The 26992-nt window shown below is 26.4% G+C and overlaps 1 protein-coding gene across 1 annotated transcript in view; it reads right to left on the reverse strand.

The window, feature by feature from the left end:
• Positions 1 to 22904, reverse strand: part of LOC136989792 (probable E3 ubiquitin-protein ligase RNF144A-A) — a 38104-nt gene extending 15200 nt beyond the window's left edge. Inside the window, exons 1-4 of the mRNA XM_067288066.1 lie at positions 22886 to 22904; positions 10572 to 11276; positions 933 to 1034; positions 784 to 844 (exon numbers count right to left, since the gene is read on the reverse strand). Coding sequence (XP_067144167.1) covers positions 784 to 844; positions 933 to 1034; positions 10572 to 11162 — 754 coding nt within the window. The 5' untranslated portion in view covers positions 11163 to 11276; positions 22886 to 22904. The remainder of the gene's footprint in view (positions 1 to 783; positions 845 to 932; positions 1035 to 10571; positions 11277 to 22885) is intronic.
• Positions 22905 to 26992: the final 4088 nt, after the last annotated feature.

The following is a 26992-nucleotide window of genomic DNA, read 5'->3' on the forward strand; positions in this document are numbered from 1 at the left end:
TTTTTAATTTATGTGATAATTTTCAGAACTAAAACTCAATTAGAAATAAATATTTTTAAATATTAAATAATCATATTTATTATTTTCATAACAACATGAAATTTTCTATAGAAATAGTTTAATAGATCTGATGATTCTAATCATATATTTCTCTTAATTAACTGTTACTTTTTTTGTAACAAACTTTTTGATTCCTTTTTCAATTTATTTTTATTTTAATAAATAAAAATAGAATTACAGCAAAATTACAATTTTCATATACCTCACTCCTGTTTGCTCACTTAAATTCTAAGTAAGCAAACAGAAGTGGTTGCTTATTATAATAAATAAGAGATTTAGTTTACTATTTCATCTTTAACATTTTTAGCAGTGTCATTCATTCATCAATCTATAAAAACAGATATACCATCATTTTTGTAAATAAAACTTTGTACTCTAAAGATAAATTATTGACATTAGGTCATCAGATACATAGGAATAAAATCATTAATTTATATTTCAGTTTTTAAGGACCAATTCTTCATTCCTGTTTTCCAGGACATTCATTTCACAAATTTGAACTGTCTTGTTCCAACTCTAAGATGAGAACATAAGTGTTTTTTCCACAATATCCAAGAGTTCTTTAATGCTAGGTTGACTGATTTAAATAATATTACTTTCTATAATTTTGAACTAATTAAAAATAAATTATAAACATTTATATCTAAAATTTGAAAAGAATTTATTTTTTTGATGTTAAAATTTAATAAATTTTCAGAAAGTTTTTAAAACACTTTTATTTACCTCTATTAAGCTTGAATCTTTGAAACATTTCATAAACTTCTTGGCCAACTAAACGTTCAATCTGTGCATAATGATAATAATTTAATATAAATTCTATTTACATTTATTTATATTTGTTTTAAAAATGTTAGTTTCTCATTAAATCTTACTTCTGATGAGTGTATTTTTCCTTCTTGACTGCAGTCAGCATCTGGACAAGTAAGTACTACATTGCCCTCCTTAATGTTAAGAGTGAGATACTGTTGAACACACTGAAACATTGAAAATGTATCAAGTAATAGAATATTACTTTTTAAATGTTAAACAAAAACAGTAAAGGCACAAAATTTCATAATAAAAAAAAATATATAAATTTTGAAACTTAAGATATGATAAACTATATTTGTAGAAACAGTTAAGCTACATGTATTTATAACATTTACATTCATTATAAATAAATGCATCAAACATTTGCTAAATTTTATTATTATTATTTGATAATTGAATAATGATTGTTCAAATCTTTAAATCATCAAAATGATTATATTTTATTGCAAAATTAAACAATTTTAGTTACATTATTTAGCATTTATCACTGCGCTTTCAAAAGCTTTAGAAATATTGAATAATCTGTATTAAACATACTTTCATTATATTGTGTATACAGAATTCAAAGCAGTGGCACTCTCAGACTATAAAAAAGGGCACCACACATTATGCAAGAAGCTCCAAACTATGATTCAACATCAGATCAGCACTCCAAAGGGGTGCTGGTTGCATTTGGGAATAACTTGGCCTTGAAAACAAGGAAAGTGGATTTGGTCAATACACAAGGAACAAATAACTAAAAATATTTTTAAAATTTTGTAGAAAAATGTTTGTTTTTTTTAAAATGTTTTTTAAATGTGTAAATTCAAGAGCCATTTTTTAAAATAAAAAATAGCTGCATAGGACAATGGACAAATATCATTCATTGGTTTCTTTTGTATTTGCAGAATTTGCTAGATGTCATGAATGTTATGTTGTGTTTCTTGATCATGAAATTTGGGGCCACTCTTGGAGATAAAGAAAAAGGCAACCCAAATGAAAAAGAGGCCCATGTCCTGATGTCCCTGATTGAAAAGGAAAGTCTGTTCCTTCGTATAACTTTTAAACAACCTGTTATAGAACCAGGCAAGTAATTAGCACCTATAGGAAAATGGACCATGTTCAATGGATTGCAAATCCACTACTAAATAAAATTAACTCAAACTAACAGAGATAGACAAAAAAGTTCAATTACAAAATGAAAGAGCATTGTTTATTTAGTATGAACCAATACTTTGTTCAGAAGAAACATTTATAGGAAAGAGCAGAAAACACCAAGAAAGCATCAGCAAAAAACTAATTTCCAATGTTTGGAAACAGTTATTGGATATGGTGATTGTATAGAATGTTCACCATGGTCACTCAACTTAACACCAACGGACTTCTTTAGGGAATACCTAAAAAAGAAAGAAAAGAAAAAAAAATCAAGTATACACTACAAAACCTTTAACCACAGCAGATTTAAAGGAACACATCATCAATGCCTCTAATTCTATGCAATGCTAAATACTACTCTGGATGACATTGTGTCTTGAATTCAAAAGTACATTATTACTGATGATATACACTTTGAATAATGTGTACAAACTACCTGGCAGGTCAATTGCACATGTGCTGCATAAACTTTGCATTATATCTGTGCTGTTTTGTTCATAAATATTTACTACTTTCTTAGTCTTTTCTGCTCTTTCCTGTAAATGTTTCTGTTGAAACAAGTATCATTTTGTACTAAATGCTCTTTCATTTTGCACTTGGACTTTTTTGCCTATCTGAGTATTAATTTTCTTTAGTTCTATATTTTACCACTGGGGTGATAAAATTGAATTAAATGGATTGCACATGGTAATTTTCCTATATGTAACAATTACTCATGTTACTGGTGATTTAAAAGTTATATAGGGGTGAACAGACTTTCCTCCAAGCCCTGTGTATAAAAGTAGGTTAACTAGTGTACCTATAAAATTAAAAATTTATTAGTTATACACAAGTTGTCTTCTAGCAAAAGTTTGGTTTTTTAAATGTAACTAGATGGCAAAACTAGTATCACCAGTCAAATTCAAAACTTTAAACATTATTTTAATTGTGCACAATAGCATTTGTATTGGTTCATAACAATCCTTTGTGTGGTGTGAAATGTAAGGGTTATTTTGTAACCCTTGTCAGAAAATTGCAATGGAGCAACATTAAGTTCTGCCTAAAACTAAAGAAAACTTTTACTGAAACATTTAAGTTACTGCAAGAAGTATATGGGATGATTTCCTATGCCAAACACAAGTTTACGACTGGTTTAGTCAATTCAAAATGGCTGGAAGTCACAATTGAAAAAAAATCCAAAAAGTGGTTGTCTGAAGATGTCAACTATGGACAGTAACATTGATAAAGTGAATCAAGTATTAAGAAAGGCTCAATGTGATCTGTAGAATGTTGGCAGAGGAGTTGGGAGTGTTAAAGGACTCCATCCACATAATTTTACACAGTCATTTAAACAAGTGTAAGGTCTGTTTATACTTTGTTCCACATTCACTCACCAAGGAACAAAAACAGCCACAAATTCATCATGCTGAGGACATCAAAATAGCTCACACAATTCAAATTTTCACAAAAAATATTGTCATGGTGGTGAGACATCGTGCTACCAGTATGACCTGTTGATGAAACTTCAAAATTCCACATGGTAATCAGACAAGTCAAAGCCAAAGAAACTTTGTTTCTAAAAATTGCAGGTCAAGACCATGCTCGTCTGTTTTTATGACTCCAAGAGTATTGTGTACAAGGAATTTGTCCCAAATGTAATGTATACTGTATCTTTCTTAGATAAGATTGAACTGTGGCCTACTGTAGAACTGTTCAAGCAATACTACCCAGCAACATCAGACATCTGCCCAATCTCTACCTTTGCTATTATACTTTCACCTTTTGAAAATAAAAACAGACACAAAACTTAACAAGTGCCCACCTGGCAAATTCTTGTGAATACTATAAAAGAATTGTTTCTTTGAAATAAATTGATATATTTTAAGATGTATCATTTAATAAAAATGTTAATAATAAACTTCTCTAGTAGTACAATAAAAAATTAAAACTATGGAATTAGTAATATTTTAAAATTATTTGTAAAATTCTAGAAATAAAGATTATTCTCAGATTAAAAGTACGAGTAAGAAACTACTCTTTTTTAACCGATTAATTGTCATTGTAATATTGATAGGAATAATGTAAAAATATTGTATAAAGTAGAAAACTGGTTTAAAAGAAGAGTTATAGAACATTTTTGTATTACTGAATATGCAAATTTGATAAACCAAAATGTTGGTATGAATGTCAATGCATGCTGGAAACGAATAACCAGTATAAAGTGAGCTAGTTGTTTGATGTTAGATTATCCACTGATGAGGCTACAATAGCGAAATGCATTTGGAGTTTTTGAATCTAATAAACAACAAGAATTTGGTTATGGTTGAAGTATAGTATTTCTTTTTAGTTAATCATCTGTTTGCTAATATAAATCATTCAAAATCAATTTAAAAAAAAAAGTAGTTTCTTACTTGTACTTTTAATCTGAGAATAATCTTTATTTTTAGAATTTTACAAATAATTTCTCTAGTACTACTTTGATATACTACTTTTAAAGTAAAAACAAATTATAATAATTTTCTTGCAAAATAGTACAGCCCCAGAAGAAGATTTTGAACAGCAGCAGCTATGCGAAAAATTATCGATTACAGGAATTTTTATTTGTTGACAAATAATCCTAGAGTAATAAAATTTCTGAAGTTTATTTCTAACAATAAGAGATTTTATTATACAAAATATCATACTGGAAAAATAATTTGGAATATAAAAACATCTTTTCTAGATGTAGTCTGGAAAAAGTTTTTGAAAATAGTAGGAAAAAAAAAAAAAATGGAAATTACTTTGTTCGGGCTCCTTTGGTCTGACAGCTTTAATGCAGGAATATACTGATTTAACAAGTTCTGAGCAATAGTCTTCATTCATTTCCTTCCAACTCTGTACCAAAGCAGCTTTCAATTCTTCCTTTGTGATAGGTTGTTTTTCTATCCACCAACATCTTCAGTTTAGTTCACAGATTTTCAACATTTAAATCAGGGCTATTTAGTGGCCAAGGTAAAGATTTAATGTTCCACTTTTTCAAAAATTTGTATTTTTTTTTGTACAATGATAACTTGAATTATCATTTTGGAAAACAACTTCCTCATCCCCAAATTCATTTTCCACCACAGGAATCAGACAAGTGTCCAAAATTTCATAGTACACTTTGCCATATACAGTTTATTTTAGAAGACACAGTTCTCCCTTGTCTTTTGCTGATATGCAGTTCCTTATCATAAGACCAACAAGGAATTTTTTAAACAATGCAAAAAATACACTGAGTTCAGCGTTATATACACATTTGCTTGTTGCAAGTACTTTCGACGAACATTATTGTCGTCGTCGTCAGGCAAGTACATAAATTTGCCGAAAAAACTTTAAATAGAACTAATTCGATATTTTGCCCGATTAAACCTTATTGCCGTCACCTGACGATGACAGCAATAAGGTTCATTGAAAAGTACTTGAGACAAGCAAATGTGTATATAACGCTGAACTCAGTGTATTTTTCGCATTCTTTATACAGTATTTGGCGTGAAAATTATAGTGATATTTGAGGAATTTTTTCTTATGGAAAAGTCATTCTTGTTGAAACTTTTCATCTGTCCTGCACTATACAAATTGTTCTTCATTGTCTTCATATTCAACATAGTCCGTTTTCATCTAAAAAAAAAAAAAAAAGCTTTTTCCCAATCATTAAATAGTCCACTTTTGAAAATGCCTTGCCCATTTCATTTGTTTTTTCATGTGTTGTTTTGTCTTGAATAGTTTTGTTCTGGATTTTCATTTAATCAGGTTTGAACTGTATGATTGTAAACATTGGCATAGTGAACTTTCTATTTAACATTTAATTCTTTTGACATAACTTTTTGATTTTGTAGGCAGATGCATCTTAAGGCATGATCTTGATTCTTGCTTGTTACTCTTGGATGGCCAGTTCTCTTCAATGTTTTTACACTTCAAGATTGTTCATATTTCTTCAATGCATAATTTACTGCTGAAACACCATAACCCTGCTGTTGAGAAGCTTCTCTCCGAGTTTTCTCGTCCAAAATCAAAGTCACCATTTGGTTTTGAAAATGCATGTGTATTCTTTGACAGGACCCAATTTAAAGCAACGTAAAGACAACAATAATGGAAATAGATGTATGTAATACTTTCAGACAACTAATTTGCATAAACTAGTATGATTATTGTTACAGAGAATGCTTTAACACATTTTTTTATACTCCAAATTATTTTTCCAATAGGATATTTTGCATAATAAAAGCACTTATCGTTAGAAAAATTATTACTCAGAATTTCTGTAAAGGAGTCAATGTCCGATCATTAATTCTTGTTTTGGGGCGATTATTTTTACATAGCTATTGTTTGAAAACTTTTTCTACAGGTTGTATATGCATCTCATATATTATATTTCTTTTGTAATTTTAGCCAAGCAAAAAAGAATTCTTGAAAATTTGCAATTTTTCACTTTGATTTGTTTACATCATGATATTTTATTGCATTTGAAATCTATTTTGTTTCAAATATCATTCATTAAGCATTTGATCAATTAACTTCTCTATTTATATTGCAGTGATGGCAGTAAGTCAAAATATATGTTACATGATTTTCCAAAAACATCTTTAATTTTTCAAGAATCCTAGGGAATTCTTTCTTTAGAATCCTGATTCATTTTAAAAGTTCTCATATCTATATATATTTATATAAACCATTGCTGCCAATCATCAGTTGTTACTTTTATAGATATAGAGTTGAGATGAGGCTGTATATAAAATTTTTGGCATTCCAATCCTTTTAGTTGGCAGCACATACTTTACCAGATAATCAGGCAGGTGATTGGTTTTCTGCAAACAAAAGTGGAAAACAGCATACCAATAACACGTATTACTATACATGCAGTCTTCCAGAGAAAATAATAATATAAATTATTAATATCACAAAATATGCCTTTAGTACAGCTATGTGGTTGTATGAATTTTGTATGAAAACAAATCACTGCTGCATAAGTTATATTTGTCTAAAAAAATGCAAAGTCTATGCTACTGAGAATACTACAGCATATGTGTAGTAAAGTAATATGCAAAATAAATTAATAAAAATAAAATTGTTTGGGTTTTGTAATTTATGGTTTACCATTAAATTGTAGCCTTCTTATTTTTAACTCTGAAGTATGCAAGCATTCTGGTAAAAAAAACAAGTTTGGATGTGGGAATAGGAGGGAGTTCTGTTTGGTCCCTTATTGGTTGTACCAAAATATGACTAGTTTAATGTAATTACTGATGATAAAAATTCTACTTACACTTTGCATTATCAAAAGAAAATATTACAGATTTGTGAAGAGATAAAAACAAATATAATATATATATTAAAAAAAAATTTCAATTTAGTTATTCAAATGCAGAAAATTAATCTGTTATAATGTTTTAATGAAAGCAAATTTATTAAAGTTAATCATTATTAATAAAATTAAATAAAATCTGAGATAAGAAAAAAACTATCACAAAAGATGAATTATTACTGTATTTAGTTTGTTTAGAAAAAAGGACCATTTTACTCAAATATATATACATACATAGTATATTTATAAACAAATTATAAAAATTAATATGTATTAAATATACACTACTATGTTTAGAAGTAGAGTAATCTTAAAAGATTCTATGTTAACGAGATGAATAAATAAGAACATCTAACAATGATATATAAGCATGTTCAGGAAGACAGTTTGGTTATGGACTCAATGCTTTTGCTGAGTATATTTACTATAATAGTTCTAATGTTAAATTGTACATGTATCAATTTTCTCTGCAGGCAATCCAACTTTTGGATATAACGCATACCTAAAAAAATCTCAAACAGTTGCAAATTATAAAGAATTAGAAATTCTCCCATCAAGCATGATGGAATATTTTTATGAGAAAGTGAAGATTGAAGAATTGAGAGAGCTCCAAGTCAAGTTTGATGTTCTGATGCTGTTTCAGCAGCCCTCGATGAAGTCATTCTTACTCGAAGTTACTCAAGTATAGAATCTAGATCTAAAAGAATAAGAACTACAGAGACCCCTGAAGACTGTGAAGTCTGCTTCACAGTCTTCAGGGGTCTTGGTAGTTCTTATTCTTTTAGATCTAGAATTTACCTGACCAATTTTACTCTTATGCTTTCCCTAGTCATCCCCCCAACAAAATAGTGAGTCTTTTTAATTCCACATTGAAAAACAAAGATGAATTCTATATACCTTAATTAGGTGAACAATAACATTTTCTAAATAACAGGCTTGTTAGATCATTACTTCCAATTGGATAATAGAACATCACGTGAGTGGTCACTTGGATTTTGACTGGTCACAAATTTTTTTAAAATTTGTTATAAAGTGACATGATGACGCTATCTATTTTTAAAGTTTAAATTTTAAATTTAATGAAGTTTAAAATACACCATTTGCCAAAATATTTTAAAATGTAACTTAAAAAGAAATTTCCTTGTCAAGCATGAATGTCACGTGATAATTGAAGTCACTGCAATGTATGTGCAATCACTGATCCCAAAGCAATAAAACATTTATTCTATAGCTAATACTTCCACAAAATAAGTAGTCTATACTTCCCTTCAGAACATAAAATGATAACAAAACTTTCATCTAGATTGGATAAAAATTGCAGGAATTATAAGGAATTCACACATACACAGACAACAGCTTTTATATTAGTAATGTTCTGTTCACAACGTTAAAAAGAAAACTTACAAAAATCTCTTAAGAAAGTTTGTTCTTTTACAGTGAATACATTATTTTTATTTTAAAATGATTTGATGCTACTGAAACCAGACTTGATATGATAAAGTAGTGCTTCCTGTTAGTGTTGGCAGCAACCACCACTTTACCTTATCTTGTAATTTTTAATCAACTGAAAAAGGTACAAAAGTCAATTTGGTATACAAAAACAATTTAGCAGCTATCAAAGTATTATGTACAAAAGAATGAATTGTCTAAAAATCAAGGATTGCTCTTTTCTGTTCTTTATTACCACACTGACATCTATTTGTCACAAAATCAATTTATCTAACTCAAAATGTTTTATATTACATTAATTACTGCAAAAAACTGGACATACTACTAAAGAAAAATAAAATTGAATCCAGTAACAAAAAACCAAATTTAATAAATAAGATCAAAAATGTTAGTTTACTTATTTATATACAAGTGGAAAAGTCTGAAGAAAAGAGATTTAAAGATCAAAAACATTAGTTCACTTGTTAAATTTTTTTTGTTACTGGATTCAGCTGTTTTTTGAGTTAGTTTTATATTAGATATTCTAATTTCCACTTTACCTTGTGAAAATTTTTATTACAGAATAGGTCATTTTATATACTATTGTTTTTCATTTTTGAAATACTATATATAAATTTAAATTCCACTCACTTGTATATTACTTTGTAAACTCTTAATAAACAGGTACTTTCTGTAAATTAGGAAGTCATATTGGGTGTTTGAATGACTATTTAAACTCCAAGGAAAAGTGTAGATATGCAAACAGTCTGAATTTATATTGAAAATTTATACTGGAATACTGTGCACAGAGCTTACATTTTTTGGAATAAATTATAGGTAATGTGATTTAAGAATTAGCCCACAAATATTCAGCTTCAAGAAACAAATTTAAAACAAAAAATAGAATTATATGAATAATGGAATAAATAAATAATAAAACATTAATAGATCTTTTTGTTTTCTTTTTCTTCTTAGATATTTTTTAAAATGTACTTTTTAAGTAATAAAAAAACTGTCAGACATTTTTAGAAAGGAATTAAAATTTGAATTCTAAGTACTGATTAATAATTAGTCATGCAATAAATAATCTGTTATTAGAATTTTGACATTTCCATATTACTTATGTGTAAGAGTAATATACCAATATGTAAGAGTGAAAGAAAAGCATGCTACAATACAGAAGTCATAAATATCACAGGAAAAAGAAATCAACTTTTTACTGAACTATTTATGCATTTCATACATTATAGCTTGTATATCTAAATGAGAGCTAGGTTTGAAATTCCAACAGTATAATTACTAATCAAGACTGACTAAGTTTTTTGCTGCCCCTGTATTTTTAAAAAATGGGATCAGAAAAATATAAAATTAATTAATTTATATATAAAACATAATTTTTATAAAAGTTAAATTACAACTGAAATGAAAAAATTAATTTTTTATAGAATTTTTATAGAATTACTTTTTGTGAAATGCTATCCCTAAAAAAGTGTTACCTAAGCAGTTTTGTTCTCTTTGCTAGATAAAGTTTCTCAATCAGTGTGCAAAATATTTTGGTTGCATGAAAATGCATGTTGGATGTAAACTTTAACTATTTTTATTTTCTTTCCTAATTTACACATAATTGTGGCATTTCTACTTGATGTGTTTATCATATAAACCTTTTTAACATCAATTAAAATTTATATAGGTGTCCTATATGAAAAAATTTGTAATGTGCAAAATTTTATCATCATGAGAAACTTTTGTATAAATATAAAAAAAAAATTTAAGCTATTATATAGTAATTATCATAGTTTTAAGTTTAATTTAAAAAGAAAATTATGTAAATGGTACTCACTGTTTTACAAAATATACATCCACAATTGTCCAACTGATGCATTTCAGAAATTGGCATCATTACTAAACAGAGCCTACACAATATCAAATGATGATTAAAGTCACATTTAATATTTGATTTAGAAGATACATCTATAACATTTACAATATTAGTTTTCCAAGAGTGCCCAGTTTCTAGACTAGTATTTGCTTTAGGACATAATGTACTTTCTGGAGACACATTTTGACTACTTTTGGAAACTACTGAACCTGAATTTTCCATCCAGGTAGAATGCAACATACCATATACATCACCACTGCTAAATGAAGTTTTGAAAGGACTTTGTTCCAAAGGTTTATTATTACATGGAGATGGACTCTTGCTTCTGGATGGCCACAGTCTTCCAAACATATAAGATGAACTGAATTTTTTACCATTATTACACACTGTTAAATTAGCATCACAGGATTTTGATAGACGTACTTCAGATTTCTGATGATGGACTTTGGTTGAAGTGGGATTTACAGCTTTTCCTGTTTTGCTTTCCCTATTTCTTCTCAACAACCACTTGAAAGAGAAATGGCTATTACTTTGCTTCTCTAAGTTCTCCATTTTCCATACCAATCACAAAGTTACAGTTTGATAAATTACTGATATAGTCAGTATTTAAAGGTTTGTAAAATACAAAGCTACTAATTGTCTTGTAGTGTTAACTGAAATCACCAGCTGTAAAAATTAAATTTAAAAATTATTAGAATGATAGATTTTGAAAATTAAAAATAATTTTAAATAGAAACAAATGAAAATACTATTCAAATTTTTATATATATATATATATATATATATATATATATATATATATTTACAGTACATTATCCTGCTAAAAATCTAATTCTTACAGATTTTATCCATATAGTTTTAACTATATGGATAAAATGATGCATAAAAATACAAATGTCATGCACAAGTTTTATTTTATCACTAAGTTTACATTTTTCTTTTTGATAACTCTCTCCATTAAGTTATTTATATAAATATTTTTAATTCAGTTGAAATTTATCTACATCAATATATTGAAAAGTTTATCTTTTTGTTTTGATATCTGAAATATGTCAGCAAAAGAATGAAACTTTAATAATCTTAAAATTATGTTCTTTTTTCCTAAGAAAGTAATTTTATATAAAAAGAAAATACATATAATATATATAATTAGCATGATAAGATCAACATCTGAATACTTTATATGGAGTCATAAAAAGAATTTTGAGAAATACTCTTCTTTGCAAAATATCAGAACAATTTTTTAAAACAGAATGTAAAAGAAGCATAAAATGATCTTTGGTTTTTTTTTTCTTTGAAAAAATAAAGTTTATTGTAAAAAGAAATTAATGAACTGCATTTGCCAGCTGGCTTCAATGCATCATTAAATATTTGCATGCAATTATTTCAATATGTGAAAGTTATAATATGATCATAAATGCATGATACAGAAAAATAAAATTCAGGAATATTGAACATTACATCTGAATTTCATATTTTGAAAATCTATAAAAAAAACTTCTATTTGATATTATAATCTAAACCTGTGACACGCAAACTATGAATCACAATAAAAATTTTGTCACTCACAAGAAAAATTTTAAAATACATAATCTAAAAAAAAGAACCAAGTCTCATACTACGCTACTACTCGTACTACTAGAAATTTGGTACAAACCCAAAACATTTTAGTTGTTTTTTCTTAGTTCTAATTATCTTAGAAAGAAGGATTTAACAATAAAAAAGTTTGTGGATTTAAATTAAACTTAAAAAATAATTTATCTAGTATGTAATAGCAATTATATCTTAAATTCATAAAAAGTAGTAGTATTTTTATTTAAGCATCCATTCAATTAAAACAGGAAAAAATCTAAAAATGTATTACTTAAACTTATAGTACAAATTTAAGAAAATATTGTACTGGTAGCATTGCAACAAAAATAAATAATATTTAATGAAATACTCAGATAATTTTAAAGTGCTTAACTAAATTTAATTATTAATTCATAAATTTATATTTTATGAATTGTTATTTAAAAAATTCTAACAAATGATGGTCAAAATTATTTCGAAATGTAAGTAAAATGTCACTAGATTTACTGAGTTATAATTCTGCTAATTTCATAAATTTCTTCATGAAATCTACAGAATTGTAGTTCAATAAATCTGGGAATATCTGGGTTATACTAACATTCTAAAATGAAAAAATCTAATTTACATTTATTCAATTTAAAATAGCGATATTTCAGTTTAAAGATGACAGAAAGAACTGATTATTACAAATACAAAAATGCCTAATAGTAGATAAACAGTCTATTTTTGCACTACTTATTAAAAATATTATGTAAAATGATAATTAAAAACTTGATTATTGACATTTTACAATTAAAATCATTATTTTATTACAATTACACAGTGCAAAGCTGTTGTTTTATTCTTAAAAGATTAAATATATAAGATAAATAGTAAAAATAGATAACACATCTTAAGATCTCTAATAAATAAAAATTTTTACTACAGTGTACTTTGGCTGCATATAAAATATAAAAACTAAGAAGCAAAGCTAATAGTCTAGTTTGTAACATTAGTTATTTTCTAGGGTGACAGCAGAGTAAGCTTACATCACTTAAAGATATAAAATATTTGATTTTAAAAGTATCCATTTGGAAACTTTTATATTCATCTATTGACAAAATTTAACTATCACCGAAACTTTTATTAACATCTATTGACAAAATTTAACTATCATGGAAAAAATATATAAAAGGAAAGGAGGACTATTTTAAAGTTTCACATATTAGTTTCAATAAAAAAAAACTTTCTTAAATAACAATAAAATGATTAACCAACAAATATCAAATGATAGGATTTTAAAGTTTTCCCATCACAAGTATCAATATAAAATTAGATTTAAAATGTAATATTAAATAATTTTGTTTGTGTACATTGTACCAGATTAGATTATTTTTTTATGTGAACAAAATATTGAAAAATTGATTACTCCATTTTGGCGTGTTCTAAAATAAGTTCCTTGCGTCATTGGTTCTGCCATTTTTACTACAATAATTATTCTATCATGTTAAATTTAAATTTTACATTTAAAATTGTTGAAATATACATTTTTTATATATACATTTTATTACTAATTCAAACTATTTTTTTTTTTAAATATCAAGATTCTGAAATAAGTTATTATTTAAAGCTACAAATGTAACATTTTAAACTCTGCATTTATTCTAGAATAAAGTGGCTTCCCATTTAATGCAATTATAAAGGACACCATTACATTTGAAATTTCAAATTTACTGGAATTTGATCTTCCTTCTTCAAATTCTGTTGATAATTTATTGCTCCTATTTGAATTAAATTAATTTCAGTAAATAATTACCAGTATGAGTTTTTCCTTAAATAGTTATTAACAGTTAAATTATAAAAAGAGGAACACTTTTAAACTCATATTGTATACAGTGGTGCCTCGTATAACGTACGCCTCGAATAACAGACGCTGCGAACAACGGACTTTGTTTGGCTGTTACGTGACTCAGAGCAACGGACTGGCTGCGAACAACGGACTTTCCGGCATAATTGGTGACTACTCCATGGGTGCGTTCTTTAATAGCGGTCGCTCTGTGTCTCCGCTACTACGGGAGTGCGCTGCTGTTTGTAGGCATTTAGGAATGACGGTGAAAGAAAAAAAAATGGCAGCGCCCGCACTATCGATAGTATCGTGATGGAGGAATCTATAATTCTAAAATATGAGCTTTTAAAAATAAAAGAAGGGTCCCAATTGTAAAATTTAACCATGAAATGGATTATTTGTTGAAAGAACATTCAAAATAGCCACGAAAAAAATTTGAATGCCGGGTACCATTCGAAAAAAATTTGTAAAGACATATCACCGCGTGCGCTAACTCGCGCTTTCACAATTTCTAAATTTTCATTCATAAAACCACATAATGGACCTGGAAACGAAACTATCTGAGCCATGGAGGCGCCATGTTGCTTTCCACCATAAACTACTGCTACAAGCGGCCATTTTTGCCGTTCGACAGTGCCCACTCCCATCGGAATTTAGGAACGCGTTCTGCAGGAATTTTTAAATGGATGTCGCTCGCGCAGAGTTACGCGGAGGAATAAAAGAACGCACTTCATGTTCATTTTTTTTAATGATACAGTACGGTTATTTTATGCTGCGGAACGAATTAGATGTTTTAACATGTATTTCTATGGGAAAATGCGTTTCGTATAACGGACGTTTCACTTAACGGACATGCACCTGGAACGGATTAAGTACGTTATATGAGGCACTACTGTATATGTAAGATGTTATAGTTTCTAATCTTCAGAATCAGATATTTAAGTGGTATTTTCATATTTTCCTCTTCATTTTCAGCTGTTTTTCAACAAATGGAAAGACTTGGACAAATGGAAAACTAAGACTATAAGACTATAAAATGCAGAACTGTATGTCAATGGAACAATTTGTTAAAATAATAATTTAATGTATTAGTCAACAGTTAATAATATTAATACTGATTCCAATTCTATGAGTTGGCTTTAAGACAATCTTTCAAGCTATATTCTTAAGAAAGTTAAAACGGAAAAAGGAAAGAAAATACTTATGTAAAGTTGAAATATATACAGGGTAATTCAGAACTCATAGGACAAACTTTAAGGCAGGGATGGGCAACCTTTATCTATGTAAGGGCCGCATTTCAAAACTTTTAAACTGACGTGGGCCGCATTTCAAAACTTTTAAACTGACGTGGGCCGCATACAAGAGAAAAGAGGGGGAATGTCAGTAAATCACAATTATTTATTCATATATAGCAAAGGTATACTTAATTTAGCATTTGGAACTGATGTGAATGTAATATATCAGAAATATTTGGTTAAATATTAGTCACTGCTAGTTTTAAATTAATTTTTAGTGTCTCTCTTAGTCAGTTTCTTGTTTTAATTTTTACTAAATTCATTGTGGAAAAACTTCACATACATAAGTTGTAGAAAATAACATTTGAATTTTTGCTGCATACTTCCTTAAGCTTGATATATTTATTCATATTTTATGCGACACGGGCTGCAAAAAATATTACTGCAGGCTGCATGCGGCCCAAGGACCACGGATTGCCCATCCCTGCTTTAAGGGATGGTAGAGTACACAACAAAAAACCTTTCTTTGTATAGTTAAAATATGGGTGAAAGTTATACATTAAGGCACAAGAAATAACACATGAAAGGAAACAAATTGTTTACTTACAGCATCATTGATAAGTGCATCTTTGCAGCAATGTTTACAATTGCTCAAAATTGCATCCACCAATAGTAATACATGTTTGGCAGCACTGATGGAGTGATTGGCATTTCAGCATTGATGTGTGCAATTACCTGGATGCCACATTTGGGCATGATGGATTGGCCATGGTGGACCAGTCCATTGGCCAACCCGATCACCCAATTTATCAAGCCTCAATTACTTCTTATGAGGACATCTGAAGGCCCTTGTTTATGAGAATCCAGTTGACTCTGTTGAGGATCTCATCAGTCCAATATCCATTGTGGATGCATGTGTATGAGAAATATCTGGCATCTTTGAAACTATATGCCAAACACTCCATTAACACTGCCAAGCATATATTACTGTTGTAAACATAATTTTGAACAATTATGTAAACATTGGAGTAAAGATGCACTTGTCAATGATGCTGTAAGTAAACAATTTATGTTTCCTTTCATGTTATTTTTTGTGTCTGTGCCTCAATGTGTCACTTGCATCCATACTTTAACTATACAAAAAAATTTTTTTGTTGTGTACTCTTACCATCCCTTAAAGTTTGTTGCATGAGTTCTGAAATCACCCTATATATCATAGATGAAAATGTTAAACTTGACATAAGCAGTTTGTTCTCTTTATTTTATTGTAATAAAGTGAATTCTCTGTAACCTAAGAGTATATTACAATCTTGCATGAAAACATGACCAAGGGCATCGCCAGGGGGAGGGGCAGAGGGGCAGTTGCCCTCCCCTAGAAATTCGAAAAAGTTATTTAAATGCTAAGTTTTAATTAAAATAATCTTCTTAGGCTTCTTGTAAGTTAAAGAAAATGTTTTATTTGAGATATTTCTTTTCCGGTACATAGTAAATGATTAAAACTTTATGAATCGTTTCTATAAGTCTATTTTTTATCTGAAGATAAACTTTGGATTTTGTTTTTATTCATATGTGATTTCATAAAAAAATGGATTAGTAGGAAATTAATCATCAACAAGAAAATATTGTAACAAGCAGTTTATTCCTCTTCCTTCAGAAGTGTCAAAGTAAAGACATTTTTAAATAAAATGGACATACTTCTATGACAGCAATTTAATAACCTAATTTAAAATCAATGCTGTAAGACCATTAATTAGAAAGTACTGTACGTAAACTCTCTTTTAACAAACAAAAACTACATGAACTACTGTACATAACATAAATTCTCTCACCTACACAGTCAAATTGTATCTAAATATTAAAAAGATAAATATTTTAATAAAAATAAATTCTTTTAAGATTTTTAAAAATGCAAATAGAGATTTGTGGTGTTTGTGTTCTCTTTAACAAAATGTTTTACAACTCTATAACACAATACAATGGAATCAAAACATATATACACAGGCTACCATTCAATTTCATTGTGTTCTATTTTAGAATTTGTAAAGCTTGAAAAAGTTTATTATAAAGAATGAAAATACTTGTTGCTAATCTTTATTTTGAATGTCAGTGTGTATAAATATCTTTAAAATCATTGCAGATGAAAAATCTAAAACAGTATAATATTGGTTAAAGTATGTAGATGATATAGTACAGTACCTTAATAATAAAACAAACAAATTAGTGTGAAAATTTAAAGCATTAAATTAAAAATGAAACCTCAATTCAGTAAAAAATGTTAGTCCCTAGGAAGCATATATTTTTAGCTTTACCTTTTTGATATACATTTTTTACACACACCTATAATTTGAGAGGAGAAGAACAAGATTGATTTCTATTAAATTAATATGCAAAAATAAAATGTTAAAAATAGTTAAAAACTTATTTAACAAATTGAAGAAAAATTATTTTAAATTCAACATTAAAATATAAATTTTTTGTATGCATTAAATATAAATAATTACCGTATTTTACGGACTATAAGATGCATTTTTTTCTTCGAAAAATTCCTCCAAAATTCAGGCGCGTCTTATAGTCCGTAGCATCTTATATGTATTTTATATGTATTTAAAAAAAAAAAATGCTTAAAAATTAAAGTGCGTCTTATAGTCTGTAGCGTCTTATAGTCCGTAAAATACGGTATTTTTGAATCTAATTTTTACAGGTAAAGAACTTATAAACAAAGATCTGAAATTTAAGTAAAATATTTATATTTACATATAACATACATTACATCACATTGCATTTATAATAATGCTTATAATTATATTTATTAATAACCGAATTCAAAATAAATTATTTAAATTTTATACAATAAGTATTTCTAACTGTTTTTATACATGTTCATTTCAGAATCTTTTTGGTTGCCTACCTCAATGCTATTCAAACTATGGTCCACAGACTAGTACTGGTCACAAACAGTTTATTACTGGAGCTCAATGAAATTACATTTAAAATTTCATAATTCTATATATTTTATTACTTTTGTTTTTCTTTATTACTTAAGCATTTAATAGTGAGGTTGAAGTTGAAATTTTAAACACGAAAACATGTACTTCGGACATTCAGCGCTGCTTTCCTGTAAGCCTAGAAATTTGACAATGGTGTTTGGAAAGTCAGTGAAATCATGCTCGACATTCCAAATGCTATTGTCAAACTTCTAGGCTTACAGGAAAGTGGCACTGAACGTCCGATGTACACGTTTTCATGTTTAAAACTTCAGCCTCAACCTCACTAATATCAGGGGTGGACTGATAACTGAAAATCAGCCAACAAATCTATTTTTTCAAAATGATTAGAAAATAGGGTTCTTTTTAACTACTTTTAAATAATTTCACAAAAATACTGATCTACAAAGGATTGAAATGGAAAAAAACTGATCTGTGAACACAAAGCTTAAAAAGTACTAGCTTATGTAATTGTTTATAAGCATAAAGAAAATACATTTTAAAAAATCACATTTCAGAACGTTTCAACAGATGGATGTCATTCCCAAAGTAAAGCATTACAGTTTTATGCAGTTATCAAGAAGAAAACAATAAATTATGATAAACTCATAGAGAAATAATATCAATGAGATAAGATGTCTTGTATAAAGTAGGGGGAGAAAGTTAAAAATATTGATATTAATAACAACAATACAAATACTAAAATAATAATTCTCTGATTATTTTTTAATAAACTTTGAACATAATTAAAATTAAAATTAAAATTAAAATTAATAATTTACACATTTAATTTAATTAAATAATGGATTTTATGTCCAAATATCTAAAATTTATTCTGAACTGTTCTTTTTTATCAGTTTGGTTATTGGCCTATATTTGCATGTTAAAGAAATTTTCTGTAACAAAGTTATTGAAGTGAATAATTTTATCTTCACTACAGCAGAATAATTAAAGCAGAACTTGAAAGCTTAATACAGTAACAGAAAAAAAAAACAGCTATGTACAAATACAATGAATGAATGATAAATTTTTAATTATACATTTACCATATTTGCAATGCTATTCTTAATTTCAGTGTATCAGACTTTCATTTATTAAAATGGTTTTTATTAATGTATATAATGTTATAACAAAAAAATCATTTACATTATGAAAAACTTTTTAAAAAAATTCAAGTTATTCTGTTAAAATAAAATATAAAAATAATATTTCCATAACATTCAGCCACTGTCTTAAGAATGTAACAGAATAATTTAATTCAAAATAATCTAAAAAAGTAAAAAGTATATTTAATTCTTTAAAGAAAACAGTTTAAAACTGAATTCCTTAAATTTGTAAATTAAGAAGCAAACAAATAAATGTTCAATAATTGCAATTTTAGAAAAATGTTTTGTCCAAAGGCAAGACATTAAATTAGGATTATATTCCAATAAAACCTAAACTGAATAATAATAAATCAGTAAATCAAACTGTTTTTCAATTATATAATTACTTCAAAATCTTTCTCATTGTTGTGATGAATTATTTTTTCTAAATCTAGGTCAGGAGACATTTTTGTTGGCTAGACATCTAAACTATGATAACTGCAGTTATTTCTTTACTTGATAGAACACTTAGAATTAACCTTGACATTAACTTTCTTACAAAATATATTTTATTAATAATACTTATTATGATAAAATATAGATCAAAATGACACTAATAAGTTTTCAATCTAGTTATAAAAATATAATTATCATCATTCTTATACATATAAAATTAGAAATTTTAACTGTAGATCTGGTTATGAATAATATTTTAAATATAAAAAAAGAAAGAGTTTAGCTTTATTTTCCATTCATGTTAACTAATTTTATAAGTAACATGCACTTATTTTCAATTATAAATTCATTCATTCATTTTATAAAATCTATATAACAGATGTTGTATATTGTAAATGATTTTTACTAAATTATTATTCTTTAATTATTTGTGTTATGTAGTTTAAAAAACAGTAAAATTGTTTTAGAATATTTTTTTTAAAATCAAAATGACAAGAGTACATTTGTTAACAATTACAATATGCAATATTTTTATCAATTGCTTAGTTAAACATTTTATAATTAGTGATGACTCATACAATTTAGAGGAAAAAACATGTAATACTATACAGATATTATAACTTGGTTATTTACTCCAGTATCAAGATCAAAATTAATATCCAATAAAAATAGATGTATGAAATAATCAAAAGGCTACAAAATTTTAATATATAAGAACTATTTACTAGCAGGTGATTTATTTTTATAACTATTTACTGATATTGAAAGAATAAACCTGTTGTTAAAATAATACTTTTTAGTTTACATAGATATAATAAAAAAGATTTTAAAAAAGGTAATTAGTAGGTATTCTAGATTTTTTAAAAAATTCTATACTCGAAAAGTCCTTAAAGACCTTAACAAATGTAAAATCTACAAGACTAAACATGTGATAACTGGTTAATTAAATTAATGGTATGATATCTGAATAAAAGCCAACATATTGATAATTGCTATATTATATTTCAGATGATTTCTCATTTTATATGAATCATGTATATTTTCTGGATGAGTTCATGAAACTAATTGTGAAATCCAACAATGAAAATAATGACTGAACATCTAATCAACTACTATTCAGCAAAATATTGACCTTATCATATAGTTATTGTTCATTAACCATGAACAGCTATATGGTGTAACTAACTAAATTAAAAAAAAAAAAAAATATTTTTAACATCTCAGTTCTTTGGACTTATCACAATATTACCACATTATATATATATATTATATATATTTCTATTATTACTATAATAAATAAATTACAACACTTTTTGTAGCACTTTAAAAACAAAGTCCTACTATATTCAGGATGCTTCTAACAAAAACTGGTAAACAAAGAGTTAAAGATAACAGAGGACTTGGAAATATTTATACAGACACAACGCATTCACACTGTAAAAGTAAAATGTATTTTTCCTAATGAAACAATGTTTCTGATATATTCCTCAAACAGAATACCTAGACGAAAGCATTACTTAAATACTTTCTTACATATGGCAAGACAGCATAAACAGTATAAACATTTACTGCTCTATAAATTTACATAAAAATAACTACCACCATATTTTACAGACTATAAGACGCTAGGGACTATAATACGCACCTTAATTTTTAAGCAATTTAAAAAAAAAATACCTATAAGATGCTATGGACTATAAGACGCACCTGAATTTTGGAGGCAATTTTTCGAAGAAAAAAGTGCGTCTTATAGTCCGTAAAATACGGTATATTTTAATAAAATTTTCATAATTTCTCCATCATTTATATTTTTAACTAATTGAAATATTAATTTTATATTTCAAAATTTTAGTTTAATGTTTAATACTAAAAATTTATTTAATCAAATTAATAATAAAATAAAAAGATATAAATAAATAAATATTAAGAAATTTTCTTAAACGTTATTTTTTAAAATTTGCTTAAATTTATACACAATACAAATAGGATACGTTCAGTATTATTTTCACAAATTAGATTAAAATCATTCTTAATGTATTTAAATGGAAAAAAACTCAAACAAGTAATTAACAATCAACTATGAATAGCACAAAATTAACTACATGGGGAAAAACATCAAAGAAAACATGACATTTGACATCTCAATATTCAGTGAGCGAAGTCTAAACAAAAAAAAGTCTAGCATGAATCACAGAAATTACATTGTAATTTAATTTTTTTTAAATCTAAAACAAACGAGCAGAAAATAAAAGAAATTTATATTTTGGATGTGGTATGATGCAAAGACAAATTCTTCCCTACCTAGAGTTAAGAATGTTGCTTCTGAACATTTTATCAAACAACAAAAAATTGCAATAGTTATCTTTAACTTTATTTGATATTTCATCCTGATCAATAATATACTATTTGGGACAGTATACAGGCAACAGGATATCTCCATAACAACCGTATAGGTGTGGTTAAAAAACCAATAGTTTTGACATTTCCTATGTAAATCCTAATTTATGTTTTTGATATGCTAAATTTATAATCTTTACACAGAAAAATTATGTATGTATATATTATCTGATAGGCCTACATCAGTTATTAATCTCTCTATTCTTTTTCACAGCAGAGAGTATAATAATCTCTCTTCAATTCAAGTAGATGTTACTTTTAAGTACATACAATTCAATTAGAAGTTAAGAACTAACTTCTACTGTTTTATATGTCTAATTCCACTTAATTAATTCTCTGCAATGATTAAATTAAAGAAAATTAATAACTAAACAATAACCCATAATCTCATTTGGTAAATGTAATGCCGAAAGGTCAATTGATTAACGATCAAGTTGTTTTTAAAAAAATAATAATAATAAAATAAAGCTTAAACTGGTTCAAGTTCAAATAATTCAATCGATATCGTTCTAACAATTCAACAAACAAACAAACAAACATCGAACACACACTTTTACATCGTTAACACTTTGACAGATGAATTCATCATCGTAATTAATAATTAAATTCTAATTAAATAATTGCTTTTATGTGTTTTCTCGTTTAATTTATGCCGACTGATAGTACAATTAATATAATATAAGCGATGTTACGCTATATAAAAGCCGAAATTGCTACTTACATTTTGCAGTCGATTAGAAGAAATGCTCAGCTGACGACTGTTTTTTGGCAAAATATCAGAACATTTCCACGTGCTGTTCACGTGAACACTTCGTTCCCATTGGAGGAATGATGCGCGTGCGTTGTTAAAATCTTACTGCGGACCAAACGATAATTTCGTGCTTTTTTTTTTTTCTTAATAAATTTCTTTTTAATTTCGATTTTTTTATTTTAAATAAAAAATAATAATTTTATTTTATTATTAATACTTTATAAAATTTAGTCGATATTAATATTTATAAACGAGAAGTTAAGATTAAATGTTTATTTTCTTCCAATATTCGCGTTCTTAAATATTTGTTCTGTGTCAAAAATAATTTAAAATGTAAATATATATAAATATAAATTTTAAAGCGTTAGAAATTAATATTAAAAACAGTAAAAAAAATAAATAGATTTAAAAAATAGTTTTGGAAAAATATATTTTTGAAAAATTCAATTAAAACACACTTCTAAAAACAAATTTTAAATAATAATACTAATATATATATATATAACATATTTAATTAAAATTGTATTTAAAAGTAATTTGAAAAACTAATTTTATCAAAAATACAATTTTTCTAAAAATATATAATAAAATTCAGGGATACTTCTAAGTGATAAAGCAGCTAAGTAAGCAAACCAATGGTTTAGTTCGCTTCATATGAAACAAACTACACCATTGGTTTGTTTAATTAGCTACTTGTGAAGCACACCAAATTTAAAGCCCCTAACTTAAATATTATGCTTCAAACTTGAATATTAACAATTAATTTGATATTTCCTCAATAATATAAGTAATTTAAAAATTCAAATTCAATTTATTTTGTGGTTGTTATTTCAAACTTAAACTTCAAATCAGAAAGACAACTATTTTAATTAAGAAAAAAAAAATTGCAAATCCACAATTTACTGAAATTAAATATTGTAGACTATTTTATTTTAAATAAAAAAAGTAATAAATAAATTAAATGCAAACTTAAAACTTAAATAATTATTATTTGCAAGGAATAGAGGAAGCAAGAAATTGAAGAGAATCAAGATTATATATTCTAAATCATAAACTATAAAAATTATAAGTTCTATATTTCATATTACTATATGAAATATTACATATTACTTTCTGTTTAAAATCATACAGTTCTGTTAATTAATTAATCAAGGTCTAAATTTTATCAGAAAAGACTACAGATTAACAATAAAAAACTTTTTGTCTATGGAAAAGTATTAAAACCATTCTAATTCGCTTTTACTTTAGAGTACCTAAAAGTTTTTTATTTTCTATGTAAATCTTTATTTTATACATTGTATATGTATAGTTTGTGTGGTAGATATAAATTTTTGAGTTGAATTTATGTATGAGAATAAATGACACTATAAACAGTTAAAAAGTATAAAAAAATATTCACTCAATATTATATGAAACAATTAGAAAATATTATAAGCAATTTGAATTATGTTTATGTACTGTATAAATTAATTTCATAATTTATGCTTAATGAAAACAGCTGTAGTAAAAGTTCATTGTCCTATAGATTTTTTTTATTATTATCAAACTATAATCTTTTGTTTATCTCGTTACACCGTTCTGGTGTCATGACCTCTCGTTATAATGTTCAGTATTTTTAAATGAAAGGATATCAAATTATAAAATCTCTTAAATATTAAATATTTATTTTACCTACTCAAACGAATAGTTTGTATGTGTATCAATACATAATAAAATATACAATTCAATTGAGTTAATTTTTTAAACAAAACATTTCATTTGAGAGGAAATTTCTCTTTTATAATTTGCACAAAAAGACCTAAAATTATAGAATATTTAACTTAAATTCTCAAAATTTTTCCATATATTATGAAAGGTTGTGGGTTCGTCCCAAACTATCTAGACTTTTAAGTGAATGTGAATTTTTACATTACATTTTTCATCTATTTATCTAAATTTTATTTTCTTGTTTTTCCCAAACCTTACAAGAAGTAAAAACGCTTGATATAGGCGACTTTACTTTCAAAAAAGGAATCTCAAGATACAAAAACCACGTTGTTATACCTGGATAATTCAGGAGGCATGGTACAATAATACTTACAAACCATTGAGAGATATCAATCGATAATTGCTCTACGAGACAAAGTAAAAACAAATGGAAATTATTTTTGTTCTATTAATAATTATGTCGTAGGCAATTTCTCTTATAAAGTTAGACATAATAAACAAAACTGATTTTAATTAATTAATTACAATGTATGAATTTATTTTAAATTTTAAGTTTATCCATGTATATGTGCTGAATTCGATTTAATCTGTTGCTAGTATTATATAACGTCGTTTTTATAACTAATTTTTAAATTTTTTTTATGTTTAAAACAAAGAAAAAGAAAGGTCAAATAAGTGCTGAATTTTATCCACTGTCTTTTAGATATTAAATTGACCATATTAAATCACAAATTATTTAAAATATATACAGTCGAACCTCCAATAACGGCTACCTCTAAACAGCGGACATTTCTTCAGAAACATTTTTAAATAAAAATTCATACATAATAATTCTCAATGGCCAATTTTTTCCATTAGCGGCCATTATCCAGAGGTTTGACTGTACACACGTAATTAACTTTAAAATTTATAAAGTTAATTTTGATCAACTTATTTATAAAATATTTCTGTATAAATAAATTACTTCTATATTATTTTTTTAGTGGCAAACAATTTGTAGTTACTCAAAAAGTTATTTTTTATTCGATAATTTTAAAAATAATAATGTTTAAATGCATTTATTTATTGAATAAACCGCTTCACGAAATGCACTTAAGCAGGAAAAAAGTTTTTATTAATTCATATACCAGACAATTTTATTTATATATTTATTATATCGATCCTATTTTCAATTCTCCACCATCTTTCGACTTGATGTGTAAAAGCCATTTTTCTTTCTCCTCCAGATATTTTGGACCTTTTCCAAATGTTACAAGTTCACCAGATGATTATACAAACTTCAAAATCATTGTTACTATTTTTAATGATTTCAACCTAAACCTTTTATTCGTGACCTCTTAAACTGCTAGTTCACTCAATAAACTTTTTAAATCATTCTTTTGAATTAGGTCAATTGAGGATAAAAAAGCATTTTGGGGAATATCTTCAGAATTTGGACTTTAAATTTAGATTCTTACGGTTTATATCTATCGTTTGGAATATTAAATATTATATTGATACTGTATTTATGTATATATGTAAATATTGATGATATTTCAATTTTATGTTTCACTTTCTAAACGGTAGATCGCGAGCTCTCGGAAGAGCGCAAATTGTATTTGAAATAAAAGGGATGTCGCGGAGTATGAAAAAGGCTGAGAAGTATTACTTTATATTATATTTAATCGCTAATCTTTAAGATTTGTTATTTCATATTAAATTTTCTTGTTAATTATGATATATTGAAGGAAAAACTTCGTTTAATAGCATATAAACTTTTGTTTATAAATATTTAATAAAACAAAGAGGAAGAGGAAGGTCGCATAACTTCCGATTTCCTTTATAGATAAGAGTATAAACACATTATTATTTAAAGAAACGAATTACAAATATTAGTATAACAATAAATAATAAACAGATTTTAATGTTTAAAAGCATTTTATAACAGCTAAGCGAAAGTTTAAAAAATTGTTCGCGAACCCAGCGTTGAGAGATTTCATATTAGTTGAAAAACTTGTCAAATTAAAATATATAAATAAATTAAAATGTTACTATTTATATAGAAATACTATCAACGAAAAGATTTAAATTCTTTTTAAATAGAAATCAGGCTTAAATATTATTTACTTGACTAGAAATTTCAATTTAATACAGGTATTTAGCATAAATTTAATTTTTATAATTGCTTTAAAATGTTTCAAAACTATTTAGATCAATCTGTTAACCTCTATTTATATGTGGTTTTAACTAGTGAATAATTACTAATACATTTTACTTTCGTCTCTGTTGTTTTTTTAAGGTCTCCACCCTGTTACTATAGTAACATATTACATATTTGAATAAGTGACGTCACTGGAAATTTGAAGAGAAATTTTGTTTTATTTTTATTTT

Source organism: Centruroides vittatus, unplaced genomic scaffold (genome assembly GCF_030686945.1).
Source record: "Centruroides vittatus isolate TY-2023 unplaced genomic scaffold, ASM3068694v2 scaffold_769, whole genome shotgun sequence".
In the NCBI taxonomy this organism is placed as follows: domain Eukaryota; kingdom Metazoa; phylum Arthropoda; class Arachnida; order Scorpiones; family Buthidae; genus Centruroides; species Centruroides vittatus.